Source organism: Phyllostomus discolor, chromosome 7 (assembly GCF_004126475.2).
Source record: "Phyllostomus discolor isolate MPI-MPIP mPhyDis1 chromosome 7, mPhyDis1.pri.v3, whole genome shotgun sequence".
NCBI lineage: Eukaryota > Metazoa > Chordata > Mammalia > Chiroptera > Phyllostomidae > Phyllostomus > Phyllostomus discolor.
The window spans coordinates 87,378,664-87,398,327 of NC_040909.2; the positions used below are offsets into that span (position 1 = coordinate 87,378,664).

General features: G+C 37.7%; 1 protein-coding gene across 3 annotated transcripts in view; it reads right to left on the reverse strand.

The window, feature by feature from the left end:
- The window catches only part of MMP16 (matrix metallopeptidase 16), a 262,119-nt gene that overhangs the window by 104,995 nt on the left and 137,460 nt on the right, over positions 1-19,664 (reverse strand). For all 3 annotated transcript variants that reach the window (XM_028518854.2, XM_036031099.1, XM_036031100.1), the window contains exon 2: positions 4,932-5,080. In XM_028518854.2, coding sequence (XP_028374655.1) covers positions 4,932-5,080 — 149 coding nt within the window. The remainder of the gene's footprint in view (positions 1-4,931; positions 5,081-19,664) is intronic.

Below are 19,664 nucleotides of genomic sequence, written 5' to 3' on the forward strand. Positions count from 1 at the left end.
ATACACATTTTAATTTTCAAATTATGAGTTCAAATACCTCTACAGTTTCATAATCATTCTTTGCAAATAGCTCCCTTTTCAGTCAAGTTAATTTTAATTATACATTTCTGGGCATGGTTTGAATAAATAAAACAGAATTACCCAAATCATCCAATGTGGGTGTATGTGTGTATAGATCCAAAAGAAAAATCACCTTGAAAATGATATCCTATTAAGCTTCAATGCATAACACTGTGCACACATAAAAGAAAAACTAAAATTGAAAAAAAATACTTATTATTAACATTAGAAAAACATATTTGACTCATTTTCATTATATCCTTATTATGTTTTTCTCTTCTTGCTAACTATATCCTTTTTATTAGGAAATTAAGTGAACTTGCTCACAAAAATTAGCTAAGAAACTTATCAGTTGAAAGAACCATTGCAATATGTATTAATGAGCTAATTTGGGGGTGGTGGCATATGTATTTATTGCTATCTCTCCAACACCAATGTTAATTAATATAAAAGCAATACAATACACCATTTAAGGTAATAACTACATCAGTTGCTTGAAAATGATTAATTTCTTTAACATGATATACAGATTACCACAAATGGCATTGTTGTTTTTAATTACCCAAGAACTATAGACTAAATGTACCAAATGTCTGTTTGCCAGAAGAGGGTACTGTTATTTAATTTTAAAACAATTGATCTTGACAAGAGTCTAAAATTAGATAAAAGTTTATAGCATCTGAAAACAAATGCTAAGACATTTCAACACAGAGCAAAATGTTTAAGTCCATAATTATAGTGCATATTTTATGAAATAAGGTTTAGATAAAATCTCACACCTTATAATTTGACTGTATAAATTAACTGAGGGCCATTGTAGCATGGATTGTTAGCACACATTCACTTAAGATAACAAAAGCACAGACAATTGCTTAAGTAGTATAATTATGGAGATTTTAGTCTTTGAGCTGAATACCTGAGCAACAAGGAGGCAAAAGAAGTGACAGAGTGTCTAAGATGAGTGACAATTTCAGTGGGACAGAGGAGAGAGGAAGCATGGCAGTGGAGGAAGAAGATGATGAGCTTTAATAAGGCTTTAGTGGGTTCACCTAGAAAACTACAGAAATACCAAATTTAAAAGGAAAAAAGGCATTTCCAATTTTGAAAAGTTTAAATTAGGACAAAATTTTGTTTAAAAAGTAAAAACACCAAAAACAGCCAAAGCACTGGTTGGTTTTCAATTAAAGGCTGCCTGCTGTCTTCTCTCTCTAATGCTGTAATTCACTGAAATGCTGATTTAATGCCAACCTATTGACATGTTTCTCCTGGTCTGGAATTTGAGCCACTGTACCAGGAAAACACCATGTCCCCCACACCTCTCTAAGAAGGACCACAGACTCTCGGACCTAGACCCCTTCCACAGGGGGTTCAACTCAATCCTGAACAGGACCTTTCAACCTTTCAGCATCTCCACACATAGACCTTTTTTGCCTTTTTATGGAAATGTGGAACAGACTGATAGGGGCCAGAGGGGACTAGGGAGGGCGTAATGGTGGAAAGAAGAGGAGGGGACTAGTCAAAGAACACATTTGCATGACCCATGGATAATGACAATGGTGTGGGGATTGACTGTGGGAGTGGAGGTGGCTGGGCATAGGAGAGCAAGGGAAGGAAAACTGGGATGACTGTAATAGAATAACAATAAAAATTAAAAAGAAAAAAAAAACAAAACTTCTCCATCCTGAGTTCTTCTAATGACCAGCGGGAGCTCGATAAACCAATGACATCTTCTATAAGACTCTACTTTCTTAATTTTAGTATGTAACAATAAGCATATTTTAAATAAAAATCAAAAAAGTAATTTTCCCAAAGTCTCAATTTATTGTATGTTTTGACAGTGTATCATATTTTTCATAAACTTAATTAGAAGAGAACAGTTCTGCATTAGGGAACAAGAAGGGTGTGCAGAGCACTTTGTAAAATGTAGGGATGTGTGGCGGATACCGGCCAGCAGTATCCATTGCTGCTGCAGATGCTCGAAACATGAGAAAATACACATGGATGATGAGTCATGTGGAAGAGTAGGGACGAAACGGCCACTCTCTCTAGTGGAGAACGCCCCATTTTCCTGCCGGAACAGGCTTTTATTAAGGATACAGATACAGTTTGTGGATTACAGTCTGGCAGGGAAGATAAAACAAGTAGGTAGTTTTCAAAGGGGTTGGCAGATCTCCCGCTGGGATTCGGGGCTGAGATTTTGGGGTTTTATCACTTAAAAAGACTACAGGACCTAAAAGGCTAGTTTTGTTTCCTGCCCATGCCTTCATATTCTAATTCAAGAGCATCCTCCAGCAAGCAGATCTCACAGGATCTTGCATATTCTATGTCCCAGGCCTGATTACCCTGGGGGTCCGCCAACTGTGGTCTGGACTGCACTGCCCCTGTTATTTCCGCAGGCCTGAGTCAGGCAGAGGAGACAAAGGAAGTCAGGATACTTGGATTTTTCACAGCTAGAACAAGGACTCAGGCTTTGACAAAGCCAAGGGGGCAGAGGTTGATGTCCATCACCTCTTCATTTCCACAGCCCCCCAAGTCCTTCACTGAGGCCTCCACATGATCATGCCTGTCTTAGGCGATTCCCCCTTTGGGGAATCTTACCCATCATTAGCTAACTGATCAAGCATTGGGGGCCAGGCAAGGAACAGAAGCAGCGCTTCTGCTAGGGAAATAAGCTTTGTCTCCTTAGTGTCTCCTGGTCCAGAGGTCTCTTACTCAGCCTTAGCCATGGGGGTTACAGCTTCCTGTGACCAGGCAAGGCGGACCCCAACAGGGATGGAGAGTTCTAATTTAAGAGGAATTCTGTACTACACACAGCTACAAAAACCTGGAAGTTTTTGAAGAGATACATGATGTGTTAAAATGAAAGTTTGAAGAAAGAATTGAAATGATTAGAGAGAAAATAGAAAATACCCACATTTTTTTCCTTATATTGATAATGTCTCTCATTGTTATAGAATGCATTAATTCTTGATCCTATTTTCCCAGATGTAAATCAAAGTTAATATTTAGGGGTCTATTAAGAATGCTTGGAGAGGTAACATGTTTATTTTTTCAAACTGATTTGATGTTTACTCTCTAAACCTTTATCTCATGTGCTTTTGATGAAATACAAATAGCAAGATAAACATCTGCACTAAGCATTAGAATGCAAAAAATATAATTTTAAAATTACATATTAAATTAGTTTAATATGTCAGGATTAGTTATATATGTCTGAGCCCAAATATTATAGGCATTTAAGGTTAAAAAGTAGATAGTTAAGCCCTGGCTGGCATAGCTCAGTGGATTGAGCACAGGCTGGGAACCAAAGTGTCCCAGGTTCGATTCCCAGCCAGGGTACATTCCTGGATTGCAGGCCAGAACCCCCAGCAACCGCACATTGATCTCTCTCTCTCTCTCTTTCTCTCTCTCTCTCTCTCTTTCTCTCTCTCTCTCCCCCTCCCTTCCCTCTCTAAAAATAAATAAATAAAATCTTAAAAAAAACCAGCATGTTTCTTAAAAAAAAAAACAACAAAAAAAGTAGATATTTGTCCTACTCTGGCTGGGTGGCTCACTTGGTTGGAACATTATGCCGTACATTAAAAGGCTGTGGGTTTGATCTCTGGTCAGAGAACATACCTAGGATTCTGGGTCAATCCTGATCAGGGTATGTATAGGAGGCAGCCAATTGATGTTTCTCTCTCACATCTCTCTCTCTCTCTCCCTCTCTCTCTCTCTCTCTCTCTCTCTCTACCCCCTCTTTCCATCCTCCCCCTTCCTCTCTCTAAAGTCAATAAATATATCCTCAGGTGATGATTAAAAAAAAAGAATTGAAAAGGAAAATGTGTCCTTATCAAGGAACACAGCATGATAAAAGTTCTCCAACTAAACATCAACAGGTCCAGATTCTGTGGCTACTTTGGACTCTGCTTCTTTATTAACTTTGTTCCTTTATTTGAAAAAATAGAGATAAAAAATGCATCCCTATCCTTCCTGCTATGGACAGTTGACATATGATGATCAAAGTAAAGGATGAGAGAGGTTTACTTTGTATCAAGGACTCAATAAATACAAACAAAGCTTCCCTAAACTGAAGGAATTAATCACTTCCTCCTGTGCTCTCCAGAAGTCATAATGCTTTTCAGGATGTTGGGAAGTTCCACCTGTGCTAAAACAATTCATGACTATGTCTAGCCACCCCTTAAGTTCAAGTCCCTTTGAAGAAGAGACCAAGTCTTCTGAGGCTGTCTCTGCCTCTTGCACTTATAAAATACCCAGTAAAGAATGACTGGTTGAATATATACATGAAGGAATGATTGATAAATCAATAAATAAAATGACAAACATTATTAAAGAGTTAATAAACAATTGAAAGAAGTGACTTTTCAAGGAAAATCTCTCCTTGATTTAACACAATTAGAGAATTGTCACTCATGGGAGGCTAGTTAACTAATGACTGGCTCTCTGCTACCCTCTTCCCCAAAGAGCCCTGATTTGGACTGCTTCCATTTTCCTTAGGGTCAATATTCTAATTTGATCAATTTCAAGTAGCTGCTGTGACATTAACAGGGATGAGATGTGCCCATACACCCTCCACAACTGTACAGCCAGCCAACACATCATTGATGGTGCCTCTTCTTATAATGGCTGCAGCTGGGCCCACTGTGACTCTCCCTCTCCCCATTCTTATTTTCTTTCCTGTTTTGAAAATATGCTGCTAAATTCAGATGAGTAAATCTGGCATCTCGGATGACAGGAGTTTTAAAAAGTTAAATCCAAAGGACACTTCATAATAGCAACTCCATTTGAGGTTGCTGTAGTTCATTACAGGTTTTCAGATGACATGGTCTGGCAGAAGGACACACAGAGAAAGGGCAGGATTGGCAACTTACTCAATGGTATTCCGGTCCACCTTGCCTGTCATGTTGATGCCATAGAACTGCTGCATGGCTGCCAGGGCAGACTGCAGGGTCTCTGCTGAACGCAACACTGACATCCGGGGATCTGTTGGGGGCAGGTAGCCATACTTCTGCAGCCACACCTGCAATGCAAACAATGTTCCTTTGTGATCAAATTCACAAAGTGACAATGACTTTATTATAATGAATTATGTCTATAGCGGACCTCTAAACTTTATTCCTTCTACAAGGGCATATGTTATTTAAAGGTTTTGCCTTTTTTTTTTTTCACAAGGATCTTATCTCTTTTTAACGTGTGTTCTATAGTTTGGGTTATTTAAATGTAATTTCAGTGGTTGTTACAAATCTTTCTAATATACCTAAAAATGCTAACTGAAAAAATAAAGATGAAGTATTTGTTGCAAGGTAACAGTTTATAAGGCACTGCAGTACATACTGGATACAATTACAAACAAGAGCATTCCTGCCTTCTAGGAACTTGACCTCAAACAAAGGTTGGTACTTTTTCCACACTGTGACCCGCTCGGAAATCTGGCTGAAATGAAAGAAATGGACATTTGTCACACATAAAATATCTGTTTCCTGGACACCTGGTCAGTAACTCAAGCTGTAATGAGTCACGTGCATACAGCGTGCCTAAGGGATTCCATCAAAACATTCTGGATACAATTCCAGGTAACTTGTCTACCCAATTGCAGCTAGGTATCTTCAAGGGCAGGGAAATATTTCTCATGCAAAGAATATTCTTCTATATTAAAAGTAAATAACTTCAATCCAAATAAAGTAAGTGGGCAACTTTTCACATAAAGATAAAATCAGATGTTCTTAAGTAAGCTTGGCCTTGTATCTAAGGATCTCATGATTTTTATTATCCTCTTCACCGTGGAGGGGCCATCTAGGAGGTCCATGAGAAAGAGATGGTAGAGTTGAGCTCATATCCCAGTGGTGACTACAGCAACAATTTAGAGTCATTTAAGGTTAGATTTAAAAAACCTAGGATATCTTGGGGGTAAAATCATCAGCAGAGAGCAGATGCTGGCTGGTTTTAGTTTCTATGCATTAGTTTTAAGTGCATAGTTGTATGTTCAGTGCATGTCCCATCATGCAGTCCCTTATCTCAGTCTTTCACAGGCATCTAAGATTTCTCAAAATGAAGTGAGCTGCTTGGCCACCTGAGAAAAGCTGAGTCATCACGCTTTGGGACCAGGCAGCAGGGTGCTGTGTAGTGGAAGTTGCTCCTTCTGCACCTGAGCCTGTCCAGTAAGTGACAGTCCAAGGAAGCCTTACACTGACACACTTTCACGTGGCCTTACAACCTAAACAAAAGGGAGTTATTCTCTTGGTGAAAATAAACAGCAATTGTAGAAGTTGACTCCACCAAACAAAACCAATATTAAATATATCAATGTCTTAAAATGTAAAACACAAGGTGGAATATTTTGTGGCATTTTTAAGAAATCAGTCTCCTGAAGGTGCAAAACTTTAAGCACGATACCTTGAAAATAAAACAAATATTCATTCTAAAAGTATGTAAGAGACTAGGAATGTGTCACTGTTAGTGAGGTTATAGTGAAAACTTCATCCAGTAAAGTCATGCACCAAACAGTGATAACATGCCAAGATACTGGTCTCACCTATGCACACTCAGTTAGTTACCTGTCAACTGTGATGTGGTCTGAAAACAGATGACATATTTTTCAGAATGAAGGCAATGTATTATTACTAGGAAACTTAATACCAATTGTCATGCAACTTCCCCCAAATTAGAAGATTTCAGCTTGAGTTTCAATAGTACACATGCCCCAGTATTCTAAAGTTGAACACTTTTTTTCCATAACATATTGTTTGCATTTATTTTTACTTGGAGAAGTGACTTTTTGCTAGGTTACTTGTGGCATTAAGCTACTGGCAATCACATTTATGAGTAAAGAGAAAACTATTAATAATAAACCCTGTGATTTATATACAAATAGAAAGACCACAAAACATAAACGTTAAGTGCATAGTAAAAAAATAGCATGCTCTAAAAAATAAATATTTGATTTGTGCCTTAGTCTTTCAAACAAATGTTAGAATAATAAAAATGAATGATGATTTTTCTTCAAATTCTCTTTTACCTCATTTATCATGAAAAGCTATTTTTCCAAATGATTGAGAAGTGGGTAGTTATTTTTAATTGTAAAATATCAGGTAAGTTAAGAAAGATCTACGGTTTTTATGGTCAAAATTTGTTCCATGGCCTATAGATCAATGTCATTAAGATTACGGAGCCCTGGCTGGCGTAGCTCAGTGGATTGAGCGCGGGCTGGGAACCAAAGTGTCCCAGGTTCGATTCCCAACCAGGGTACATTCCTGGGTTGCAGGCCATAACCCCCAGCAACTGCACATTGATGTGTGTGCATGTGTGTGTGTCTCTCTCTCCCTCCCCTCCCTAAAAATAAATAAATAAAATCTTTAAAAAAAAAGATTACGGGTCATCTTGAGTTGGCCATTCTTAATGTCACTGTTGTTCATTAATCAAGAAACATTTATGAACATCATCAAGAATTGTCCAGAACTGAAACAGACTTACAGACACAGAGAACAGGCTGATGGTTGCCATAGGGGAGGGGAGTTGGGGAACTAGACAAAAAAGGTGAAGGAATTAAGAAGTACAAATTCATAGTTACAAAATAGTCTTGGGGTTGTAAAATACATTAGGGGAAGTAGAATAAATAATATTATAATGACTATGTCTGGAGCCAGGTGAATATTGGAAATATTAGGGGGATCACTTTGTAAAATCTATGACTGTTTAATCACTATGCTATACACTCGAGACTAATATAAAATAATTTGAATGTAAATTGTAATTGAAATAAAGGTAAGGGAATGCTAAAAAAATGACCAGTGATAATTCTCAATTGAAATGGGTAATACATCTTTCCAAAAAACAGCGGAGACTCAAGCATGACTATTTAGAGCAGCAGTTTTCAACTGGTGTCCCATAAGAATTTTTAAAATACTCCATACCTGACTATTCGATCAGGGACACTTACCTGTTTTCCTTCAGATTGTCAAATTAAAAATGACAAAAGGGCTTTTGTCACAACAATAGCCATCTCATGTGAATGAATCAAAATTATTCTTATTTTTCAACAGATTAGCCAAAAATATATTTTTTGGTGTGCCAAAGAATTGTATTAATTAGTTTATGTGTGACATGAGATGTAAAAGGTTGAAAGTTTCTGGATTACAGTGTATCAGCAAGCCTTCAATGATATTTCTTATTGAAGTAAAACTTCCATAGACAACTTTATTCTAGGTGAATGTGAAAAGCAAGTAATCATTAATCATACCTACAATGATGTGCAGTATTAATTGGATCCACAGTGCTTCTTTACACTCATAATATTCACCATGGAAACCACAGATAAAAACAAATACTTGCTAAAATAATTTTTTGTTCACCTAGGGAGTATCCTCTCTTGAATTTGTTTTTGTTTTTGAGAGTCTGTTCATTTTTGGTGTGACAGAACAAAGATCTATACCAAATACCTCTAAATAATATGTTAATGCTCCTTGAGATGACCAAGTTGGTCAACAAGGTGACATAACACTAGACAAATGCAAACTGGATGGTACATCAAAATCATTGGTAGGAAACCACTGTGGTCATGTGATAGTGCTTTGTAAACACTGACTCTTAAGTCTCCAGTGAATGAAGGTCAGGTACAAACATTGGTCTGTGGTCATCACAGAAGGATAGGATACTCTGGGATAAATACTTCATTCTATTATTATGGAATAAAACCCTCTGGTTTGCACAAGCAGAGCACAGCAGGTAGTCTTAGCACTTTACCATTTTACAGTAAAGACCACAGGGAGACATGACATAGAGGAAGACCTTTCCTTTTCTTTCTTTTTGTTTACTACTAAATTCAAACTTACAATATCTTACCTGATAAAAAGATAATTGTGGAAAGAAGGGGAAATGACTAGACAAAGAACATATGAATGACCCATGAACATGGACAACAGTGTGGCAACTGACTGTGGGAATGGGAGGTGGGATGGGCAAAGGGAGAAAATTTAGGACAACTGTAATAACATAACAATAAACATGATTTAAGAAAAAAATAAGAGAGAGAGGAAGATGGTGTCGGGGTAGGAGGGGCAGATTCCACTTTCCCCTACACACGGGAGAAAATTCTAGCCGATCTACAGAGTAAAAGAGCAAACAACCAACAGTACCTCAGCATATGAAATAAGAGACCAAAAATTGTAGTTGAACCAAAAAACCAGATGGTAAGGTGAATGCTTCAGAACAATAAGGTCCCAGGGAGCAGCTCGGGGGATCAGGGGAACTGCAGCCCCAGGCCAGGCACCTGCTGCTGGGTTTGCCACAGAGTTCTTGGGAGAGAGCTGGGCCAACTGCTCCCTCCCCAACCAAACAAGGTCTGATCAGCACTGGGATCAGCACCTGGTTGCTAGCAAACACACAGGGGCTGTGAGCACCCGGCGGAGACTGTGGACACCAGCAGACTTGATAGTCACACAGTGACGGGCCCTGACTCCCATAGTCACCGGTCTGGCTGGAGAACTGGGCTGTGGGAGAATCCAGGCCACTGTATGGAGTAGCAGGCTTGAGTAGGAGGAATTTCTCAAAGAGAAAAAGTGAAAAGACAGACACTGTTTGGGGAATTCTCCTATAGCAATTGCTCCGGCCTCCCTGCCACCCAGCCACCACAGAGATCCCAAGGTCGCACAGAAACTTGTGCTTGTGCAGAAGACCCTGTGCACCCCCATAGCACTGGGAAGGGTGAGATAGCCTGGCTGAGTGCCCAAGTGCACTCCCGCACCCCAGCCCACAGCGGTAACACTGGGGAAAGGTCTGGATCCCACACACAAGGCGCAGGGGAGAGGTGCCAGGATAGCTCCCCAGACAGCATGAGCAGCTGACTGAGAACAGATAGGGAAGGAAGAAAAGCCATACCAATCCCCTCTCAGCCTGCTGGAGCCAGCAAGACCAGAAAAACTGGTTTGGCCACTTTGAAACCAAGAGGCTTTTAAATTTTATTCTATTTTTATTTTTTAATAATTTTTAATTTTTATTATTTTTTTGCCTTCAATTCCTTTTTCATCTCTTTCCTTCTTTCTTGTTTTATTCCTTCTTCCTTTCTTTCCTCCAATTTTATATCTTTTCCCTACTTTGGTCAGCCCTTTTTTTTTAATACTACAACTGAGACCAAAAAAAACCCCCAAAAAACCAAAAAAACCTTGGAACTGTGAAAAGACCAGAGTTGGACCCAAAGAAAGGGCATAACAGTTGCAGCAGTGAGACAAATTTCACTCTGCTATTACAGAGAACCTACAAGTTATTGCATATTTGTATTATTATTTTTTAAATGTTTTTACTTTATCTTTTATTTTAATAGTATTTTTGTATTCCTCTTCTTTCTGTGTATTCTGCTTTGCTAGGCAGATTATATTGTATCATTTGACAGTTTTCCCCTGATATGTCTTTCATAGTATATTGTTAATTTACCGTCCTTCACTTCACTTGTGTCCCATTAGCACACTACTCAAGGTCCTATAATCCCTATTCTTGATATCTAGATCACAGATTCTGTCATATGATTGTTGGTCTAATATTATTGTAAATAATAGCTGTTCCATATAATTGTAAACACTTCACAACACCCCTCCCAGATCCTAGCCCACTTCACAGTTTCCTGAATTCTATTAATGTAGTGGTTAACTCTATTCTCTCACACACTACACCTCTTTACTATCCTTTACTCTCACCTTACCTCAGAATCTGACCTCCCCAAATCTCACTGCTTTCTAGATCCAACTCACAATCCTTCCTTCCCGAACAACAGTCTTATCTTCTTTCCATCCTTTCTAAAATTCGGTCAATTGGGTGGAAGATCACAGTTAACACTATACATAGCCAAAGGATCTCCTATCTTTTCTCTACTGGCTACTACTGCAAATATCATAGAATACTCTCTTGTGTCTTAAACCATTTTGCAATCCCCCTCCAACTTACCACAAAAAAGAGTACGGAGAAGCTGTGAACACCAAGATACCTACTGGAAGAGGAAACCCAACAACAACAACAAAGGAACCACTAACAGATAACAACAAAAGAAGGTAAAGGAGGGGGTGGAAACCATACAAACCTCAATCCAGGACTTACCTGGAAATACAGCTAACAGTGGAGACACTACCCAGTAAAATCAACTGAACAAGAGCAAGAGGGAATCCTCAAAACCTTACACACACAGAAGAACCAGCTTCAATACAACCTTCACTCAACAACACAACAAAATAAAAGAGGAGGTGAACAGAGTAACCCTCATTTAACCAGGTGGTGGGAAGGACCCACCAAAGGAAGAGCCAACAACAATCAAAACCCAAAGACAAACACAGAGCCAACTCAAATGACAGCCCAAACCAGTGAGCTCGGGTGATCAAGGAGACTGAACCACGGAATCTCACAGGTATTCTACCACAGAAGTTAACACCATAAACACAGGGAGCCAGAACAGATCAATTTAAGAAGCTGAGGCTAACAAGAAGAGTCTCACAAACAATGGGAAGACAAAGAAACAATCCCAAAAGAAAGAAAAAGGAGGAAGCCTCAGAAATAATGCTAAAGGAAATAGAGGCAATTCAACTATCAGATATTGAGTTCAAAGCAATGATTATCAGGAAGCTCAATGATCTCACAATGAGCTACCAGAAACCAGAGGGAAGCTATAATGAACTCACTGCTAACTATATCAGCATCGAAAAGGAAATAGAAAATATCAACAGAGCCAAGAGGAAATGAAGAATACAATTTCTGAACTGAACAACATAGTAGAAGGAATGGAAAGCAGGATAGATGAAGCAAAAGCTCAGATCAGCGAAGTAGAGGACAAAGTAGAAGAAAACACCCAAAAATAGCAAGAAAAGAAAAAGAGACTCAGAAAGAATGAAGAGGGATGAAGAGAAATGCAAGACAAAATGAAACATAATAATATCCGTATACTAGGGATACCAGAAAGAAGAGCAAGGGATAGAAAACCTATTTGAAAAAAGTAATGGTGGAAAACTTCCCTAATGTGATGAGAAAAAAAGTCACACAAATCCAGGAAACACAGAGAGTCCCAATCAAGAGGAACCCAAAGAGGCCCACTTCAAGACATATCATAATTAAAATGGCAAAATACCAAGAAAAAGAGAGAATCTTAAAAGCAGCAAGGGAGAAACAAGAAGTAACATACAAGGGAGCCCCAGTAGGGTTAGTAGCTGAGTTCTCAATGGAAACGCTCTAAGCCAGAAGAGAATGGCAAGAAATATTCCAAGTGATGAGAACCAGATGTGTGCAACCAAGACTATGTTACCCAGCAAGGCTCTCAATCAAAACAGAAGGCCAAATAAGGAGCTTCCCAGACAAAAGAAGTCTGAAAGAATACACCTCCACCAAACCAGCTCTGCAAGAGATGTTAAAGGGACTGCTTTCAGGAAAGGAAGGAGAAGAGAGAGACAGAGGAACACAGGTATTTAAATGGCAATGAATAAGTACCTATCAATAATAACCTTAAATGTAAATGGATTAAATGCTCCAATCCAAAGAATAGAATAGCTGAATGGATAAGAAAGAATGAATCACACATATGCTGCCTTCAAGAAACTCACCACAGAACAAAAGACCTACACAGACTGAAAGGGAGGGGCTAGAAACAAATTTTCCAAGCAAATAGACAGGGAAAGAAAGCCAGGGTAGCAATACTCATATCAGACAAAATAGACTTCCAAAAAGAGCCATAAGGAGAGACTCAAAAGGTCACTACATAATACTCAAGGGGAGAATCCATCAAGACACCATAAATGTTGTAAACATATATGCACCCAATACAGGAGCACCCAAATGCATAAAGAAAATCTTAGAAGACTTCAAGAAAGATATTGACAGCAACACAATTATAGTAGAAAATTTTAACACCCCACTGTCAAAAATGGACAGATCTTCCAAACAAAATATCAACAAAGATATTGTGGCATTGAACAATGCCCTAGATGAAATGAGCTTAACTGATACATAGAGAGCCCTCCATCCCAAACAAGCTAAATACACATTCTTTTCAAATGCACGTGGAACATTTTCAAAGATAGATCACATGATAGGACACAAAGCAGAACTCAACAAATTCAAGAAAATTGAAATCATACCAAGCATTTTCTCTGACAACTAGGGACTGAAACTACAAACCAACCCCAAGGGAAAAAACCCAAAACACTCAAAATCATGGAGATTGAATAGCATGCTAGTAAACAATGAAGGGGTCGAGAATGAAAGTAGGGAAAAAAACAAAAAGTTCCTGGAAACAAAAAATGAACTCACAGCAACACCAAACTTATGGGACACAACAAAGGCAATCCTGAGAGGGAAGGTCATAGTGATAGAGGCCTACCTAAAAAGGACAGTAACATTCCAAACAAACAACCAAACCCTATACCTACAAGAACTCAAAGAACAACAAAAAAGACAGCCCAGGGAAAGTAGAAGGAGGGAATCAACCAAGATCAGAGCAGAATTAAATGACATAGAGACTAAAAGCACAATTCTAAGGATCAATGAATCTAGGAGCTGGTTCTTTGAGGAAATAAACAAAATTGACAAGCATTTTAGCATACTACTCATCAAGAAAAAAAGAGAAAGGATCCAAATAAACACCATCAGGAATGAAAGAGGAGAGATTACAACTGATAACAGAGAAATACAAAGAATTGTAAGAAATTACTATGAAGAACAGTATGCCAAGAAATTTGAAAACCTAGGTAAATTGGACAAATTTCTAGAAAAATATAATCTTCCAAAACTCTATAAAGAAGAGGCAGAATGGCTGAGCAGACCAATAACAGCAGATAAAATTGAAGCAGTAAATCAAAAAACTCCCAACAAACAAAAGTTTTGGTCCAGATGGTTTCACAGGAGAATTCTACAAAGCATTTAAGGAAGAGATAACCCCTATCCTTCACAGACTATTCCAAAAAATTTAGAATGAAGGAAGACTCTCAAACTCTTTTTATGATGCCAGCATCATCCTAATCCCAAAACTAGATAAAGACACAACAAAGAAAGAAAACTTCAGGCCAATATTGCTGATGAACATACATGCTAAAATTCCGAACAAAACATTGGCAAACCGCATCCAACAACACATTAAAAAGATCATACAACATGAACAAGTGGGATTTATCCCAGGGATGCAAGGAAGGTTCAGTGTTCGCAAATCAGTAAATGTAATACATCACATAAATAAAAGCAAAGACAAAAATCACATGATCATATCAATAGATGTGGGAAAAGCATTTAAAAAAGTACAGCACCTATTTATGATAAAAATACTCTGCAAAGTGGGAATAGAGGGAGCATTACTCAACATAATAAAGGCCATTTACAAGACACCTACACCCAACATCATATTCAATGGGCAATAATTAAAATCTTTTCCGCTAAGATCAGGAACAAGACAAGGCTGTCCACTTTCACCAGTTATATTCAATATAGTATTGGGAGTTTTAGCCACAGAGGTCAGACAAGGAAAGGAAATAAAAGGCATCCAAATTGGAAAGGAGGAAACAAAACTGTCATTGTTTGCAGATAACATGATAGTGTACGTAGAAAATCCTATAGACTCCACCAAAAACTGCTTGACCTGATAGACAAATTTGGCAAAACAGTGGGATAGAAAATCAATATCCAGAAATTAAAGGTATTTTTGTATACCAACAATGAAAAAGCAGAAATCAAGAAAACATCCTATTCAATATAGCAAAAATAAAAATAAAAAAAAACAGAAATAAATCTAACCAAAGAGGTAGAAGACTTGTATGCAGAAAATGACACAACACTGAAGGAAGAAATCAAGGAAGACACAAAAATTGGAAACATACAGTGTTAATAGATCGGAAGAATTAACATCATCAAAATCTCCATACTACCCAAAGCAATTTACACATTCAATGCAATACCTATTAAAGTACCAACATATTTCACAAACATAGAACAAACACTTCAAAAATGTATATGGAACCATAAAGGACCCCGAATAGCTGTTGCAATTTTGAGAAAAAAAAAAAAAAGCAAAGTAGGAGGGATCACAATACCTGATATCAAACTGTATTACAAGGGCACTGTAATCAAAACAGCTTAGTACTGGCATAAAAACTGGCACATAGATGAATGGAACAGAACAGGGAGCCCAGAAATAAACCCTAGTCTCCACTGTCAATTAATATTTGACAAAGGAGGCAGTAACATAAAATGGGGTAACAATAGCCTCTTGAACAAATGGTGTTGGGAGAACTGGACAGCTATGTGCAAAAAAATGAAACTCGAGCACCAGCTTACACCATACACAAAAATAAATTCAAGGTGGATATAAGATTTATTTTTTTTTTTAGATTTTATTTATTTTTTTTAAGAGAGGGAAGGGAGGGGGAGAGAGAGAGAGACATATCAATCTGTGGTTGCTGGGGGTTCTGGCCTGCAACCCAGGAATGTACCCTGGCTGGGAATCGAACCTGGGACATTTTTGTTCCAGGCCCACGCCCAATCCACTGAGCTACACCAGCCAGGCTTGGATATAAGATTTAAATATAAGTCATGACACCATAAAAGTCCTAGAGGAGAACATAGGCAAGAAAATCTCAGATATTTCACGCAGCAACATTATCACTAATATGTCCCCCAGGGCAAAGGACATAAAGGAAAGAATGAACAAATGGGATCTTATCAAAATAAAAGGCTTCTGCACAGCTGAAATAAACAGTATTAAAATAAAAAGAGAACCAACCATATGAGAAAACCCATCTGCCAATGATACTTCAGACAAGGGTTTGATCTCCAAAATATGTAAAGAACTTACACCACTCCACTCTAAGAACACAAACAAACCAATTAAAAAATGGGCAAAGGACTTGAACAGACACTTCTTCAATGAGGACATACACAAGATCCAGAGACATATGAAAAGATGTTCCATATTGCTAGCCATCAGAGAGATGAAAATTAAAACCACAATGAGATACCACTTCACACCAGTCGGAATGGCCATCATAAACAAAGCAACAAACAGCAAGTGTTGCAGAGGTTGTGGAGAAAAAGGGACCCTCGTGTACTGTTGGTGGCATTGCAGACTGGTACAACTACTATGGAAAGCAGTATGGAACTTCCTCAGAAAACTAAAAATGGATCTGCCTTTTGACCCAGCTATTCCACTGCTAGGATTATGTCCTAAGTATCCTGAAACACCAATTCAAAAGAACCTATGCACCCCAATGTTCATAGCAGCACAATTTACAATAGCCAAGTGTTGGAAGCAACCTAGGAGCCCATCAGTAAATGAATGGATCAAAAAACTATGGTACATTTACACAATGGAATTCTATGCCCCAGAAAGAAAGAAGGAGCTCCTACCCTTTGTGACAGCAAAGTTCCATGGATGGAACTGGAAAGCATTATGCTAAGTGAAACAAACCAAGCCTCGAAAGACCAATACCATATGATCTTACCTTTAACAGGAACCTAATCAACAAAACAAAGAAACAAACAAAATATAAACAAAGACACTGAAATAGAGAACAGGCTGACAATGACCAGAGGGGAGAGGGGAGGGAATTTCAGGGGAAAAGGGGAAGGGTTTACAGGAACAAGTATAAAGGACACATGGACAAAAACTTGGGGCAGGTGGAAATGAGAGGGAGGTGGGGAAGGCTGGGTGGGTGGACTAGGTTGGGAATAAATGATAGAAAATTGTACTTGAAGAACAATTAAAACAAACAAACAAACTAATTAATTAATTAATTAAAAAATAAAATCTGAATAAACTGAAAATTAAATTAAATCTACCAATTAATATTTGAAGGTGACCTTCCTCTTTAAGACTCAACAGTAGACATTAATCCTCACACATTGTTATTTGAAATATGTCCCTGTCTTCAGCATGATGTGAAAATATTGCTTCTCCTGGATGACTGGAGATACAAAATTTGTCTCCTGACATAGTTGGTCCGTTTGATTTTTTTTTCAAAGTTCTCACATGCACATGGTAGATAGTTAAGGAGTAATTTCTTCTGTTGTGCCTTTGGGGGACATGACATCAGTTACGTAGGGCTCTTGGGAGGACTGAGAATATATAAATCCATGAGCATAATTCTTGCTCAGCAAGTCATATGTTGCGCTCACTAATTGCTCTGAGTTCTTGAAATTTCTTCTGCTCAAGTTAACATCTGTCCTTGGCATGAGGCAAGTCTGAAAATGCCAGTGAGATCTGAGAGTGGTGAGGAAAGACAAACCACAAGCTAAAGAACCATACATCTCTTGGAAATTACTTTTGTCCCAAAACAAAGAAAGGGGAAGTGTGACAAACTTGGCAGATTTGTTTTGGTTTTGATTTTGGCTTTGGTTTCTTTGCTTTTTTTTTAGATTGTTCACTGAACAGATAAATACATTTGAAAGCACTGGAAACATATTAAGAGAAAAACAAGATTCTTGGAAGCACAACTTAATTCCTTTACTGTCTGGAGATGATGATCATCTCATCATTACTGGGATAACCATATACAGTACCTCAAATGCAGCAATAAAAATCTAACCTTATAGTTTTATTAATTAATTTCACCACAAAAACTTCAATAAAAATTCAAAAAGAACTTCACCCCTGCATTAACGCATTCAGGTACCTTGCCATGCTTTAGACAAAACCCATTTCCTCCACTTAGTTATTATTCCAATGCAGGAACAACAAGAGTGCTGTTTCCTGCAGAGCAAGAAAACATACTAAGCAACAAAAGGCCAATACTTAAATATTAAATTTGGGGCCAATAGATATTGCCTTCATTAGACTAGTAAATATGGAGAGTAGCAGGCACACAAAGCTTCAGTAAAGCCACTCAGGAAGAATGTCTTTGTCACTAATATTTCAGGTAACCACATTATGAAAACCTATATTAATTCACTCAGTAATCCACACTCACATTTTGGGGCAATTTCCTGAAAGATGTTTATCAACAAAGACAAGGAGATATTAGTAGTTCTCCTGCCTAATGGCAAATGCAAGCAGAGAAACTTTAGAGTATATACTCTTACTTAGTCTCTCAGGACAGTATTAAGGGCTACAGAAGTAAATTTTTCTCCTGTTGTTGAACTTGAAAAGTTTATCAATGCCTTAAGATAAAATGAAGGTTCATTGTTCTTCACTAATGTGAATCACAAGTTGTAGGATCTGACACCTAGCGAAAACATCTCTAAATGATGCTCAGACTTTCTTCCAAAAAATTTTAAATGATTACACTAATGAATTTATTAGAACAGAAAGGAATGCACTTTAGAAGTTATAGAAATTATTGGAGGAAAAGGGAAGAAAGGTTTATAATTTTATTTTATCTGGAAAATCACTTTGCAGACTGTGATTCTTTTTTGTGACTGAGCCCGGTGTCTGGGGTCTAATTCATTTCCAGCAAATGTGTGGTGTGGCCCATGCAAGGTTCATGTACTCAGCCATCATATGATCCAAATAGAGGAAAATGGCAAAGGTGACTAGTTAATCACAACCTATAGCTAGTGTCTATGATAGATTAAATGTACTTACTGATTATATCATTGTAAAAAGTAGAAATTTTAAAATACTTCGTGATATGATGGAGAATGACTAAGTACTTTGTACCATACAGATGTTTCCAAGTTTTTAAGCATAACAAAATGCTTACAAAGCTGTCAATAAATTTTTCATTTTCTTTACAAAAAGACCAAAGTGCTATATTTTGCTGTACAGATAAACATGTCCAAATGCTATGCTATTCAATAATGGCTGTTTGGGGAGGCGAAGAAAAGAACATTGAGGATGTCTCACAACAATAAAGTGCATTTATTGAGCAATGAAGTGTGAGCAATGCAGGACAAAGAAACTGCTTTGGAGAGAAGGATGTTGCAGACTGAGACTACTATAAAAACTGTATTTGAGAATGTTCCCATTATCACATTACTTTCCACTTAAAAAGATACATATGTGAGGGATAGAGAAAAAAGTAAGAAGGACTCATGGACATTGACAATAGTGTGGTGATTTCAAGGGGATGAGGGCATAAAGGGGTTAAATGGTAATAAAAAATATAATAAAATTTTTTGAAAGATATAAATGCATCATCTATTAAAAGACTCTCATAATTTCCTACTTTAAATTTCCAGCAACACAATTTTCCACCTGTAAAATAACCTGACTAAAGGATAATAATTACAGTGTGCTTGAAGCTCGTTTGTTAAAAATAGAAAAATGCAATGCCTTCTGACTTGTCTTCAGGACCAACTAACAGGTGTCAGAGAAGATGGAAATTTACCATCTGAATTTTACCCAAACCCCTGCATTACTCACAGACAGGATTACAAATTGAGGCTCACATGTGTAACCAGCTAACAACAAAATTTCCCACTTGTGGGACATATCCTGTGTGGTATATTTTGCCCAGGGCAATTTTTAAGAAAATTAGAAATTAAAAGATCTTGAAATTGCTGTATTCCAAACAGTTAAATCAGCATTTTCAAACTAATGAAGCATATTCAGTCTCAGAATTCCCCAAGAAAATATAAGGATCAAGGATGGTTCTAATGAAGGTGAAACAATACATATATATGATTAATAAGTAAAATACCAAAATTATTTTTAATTT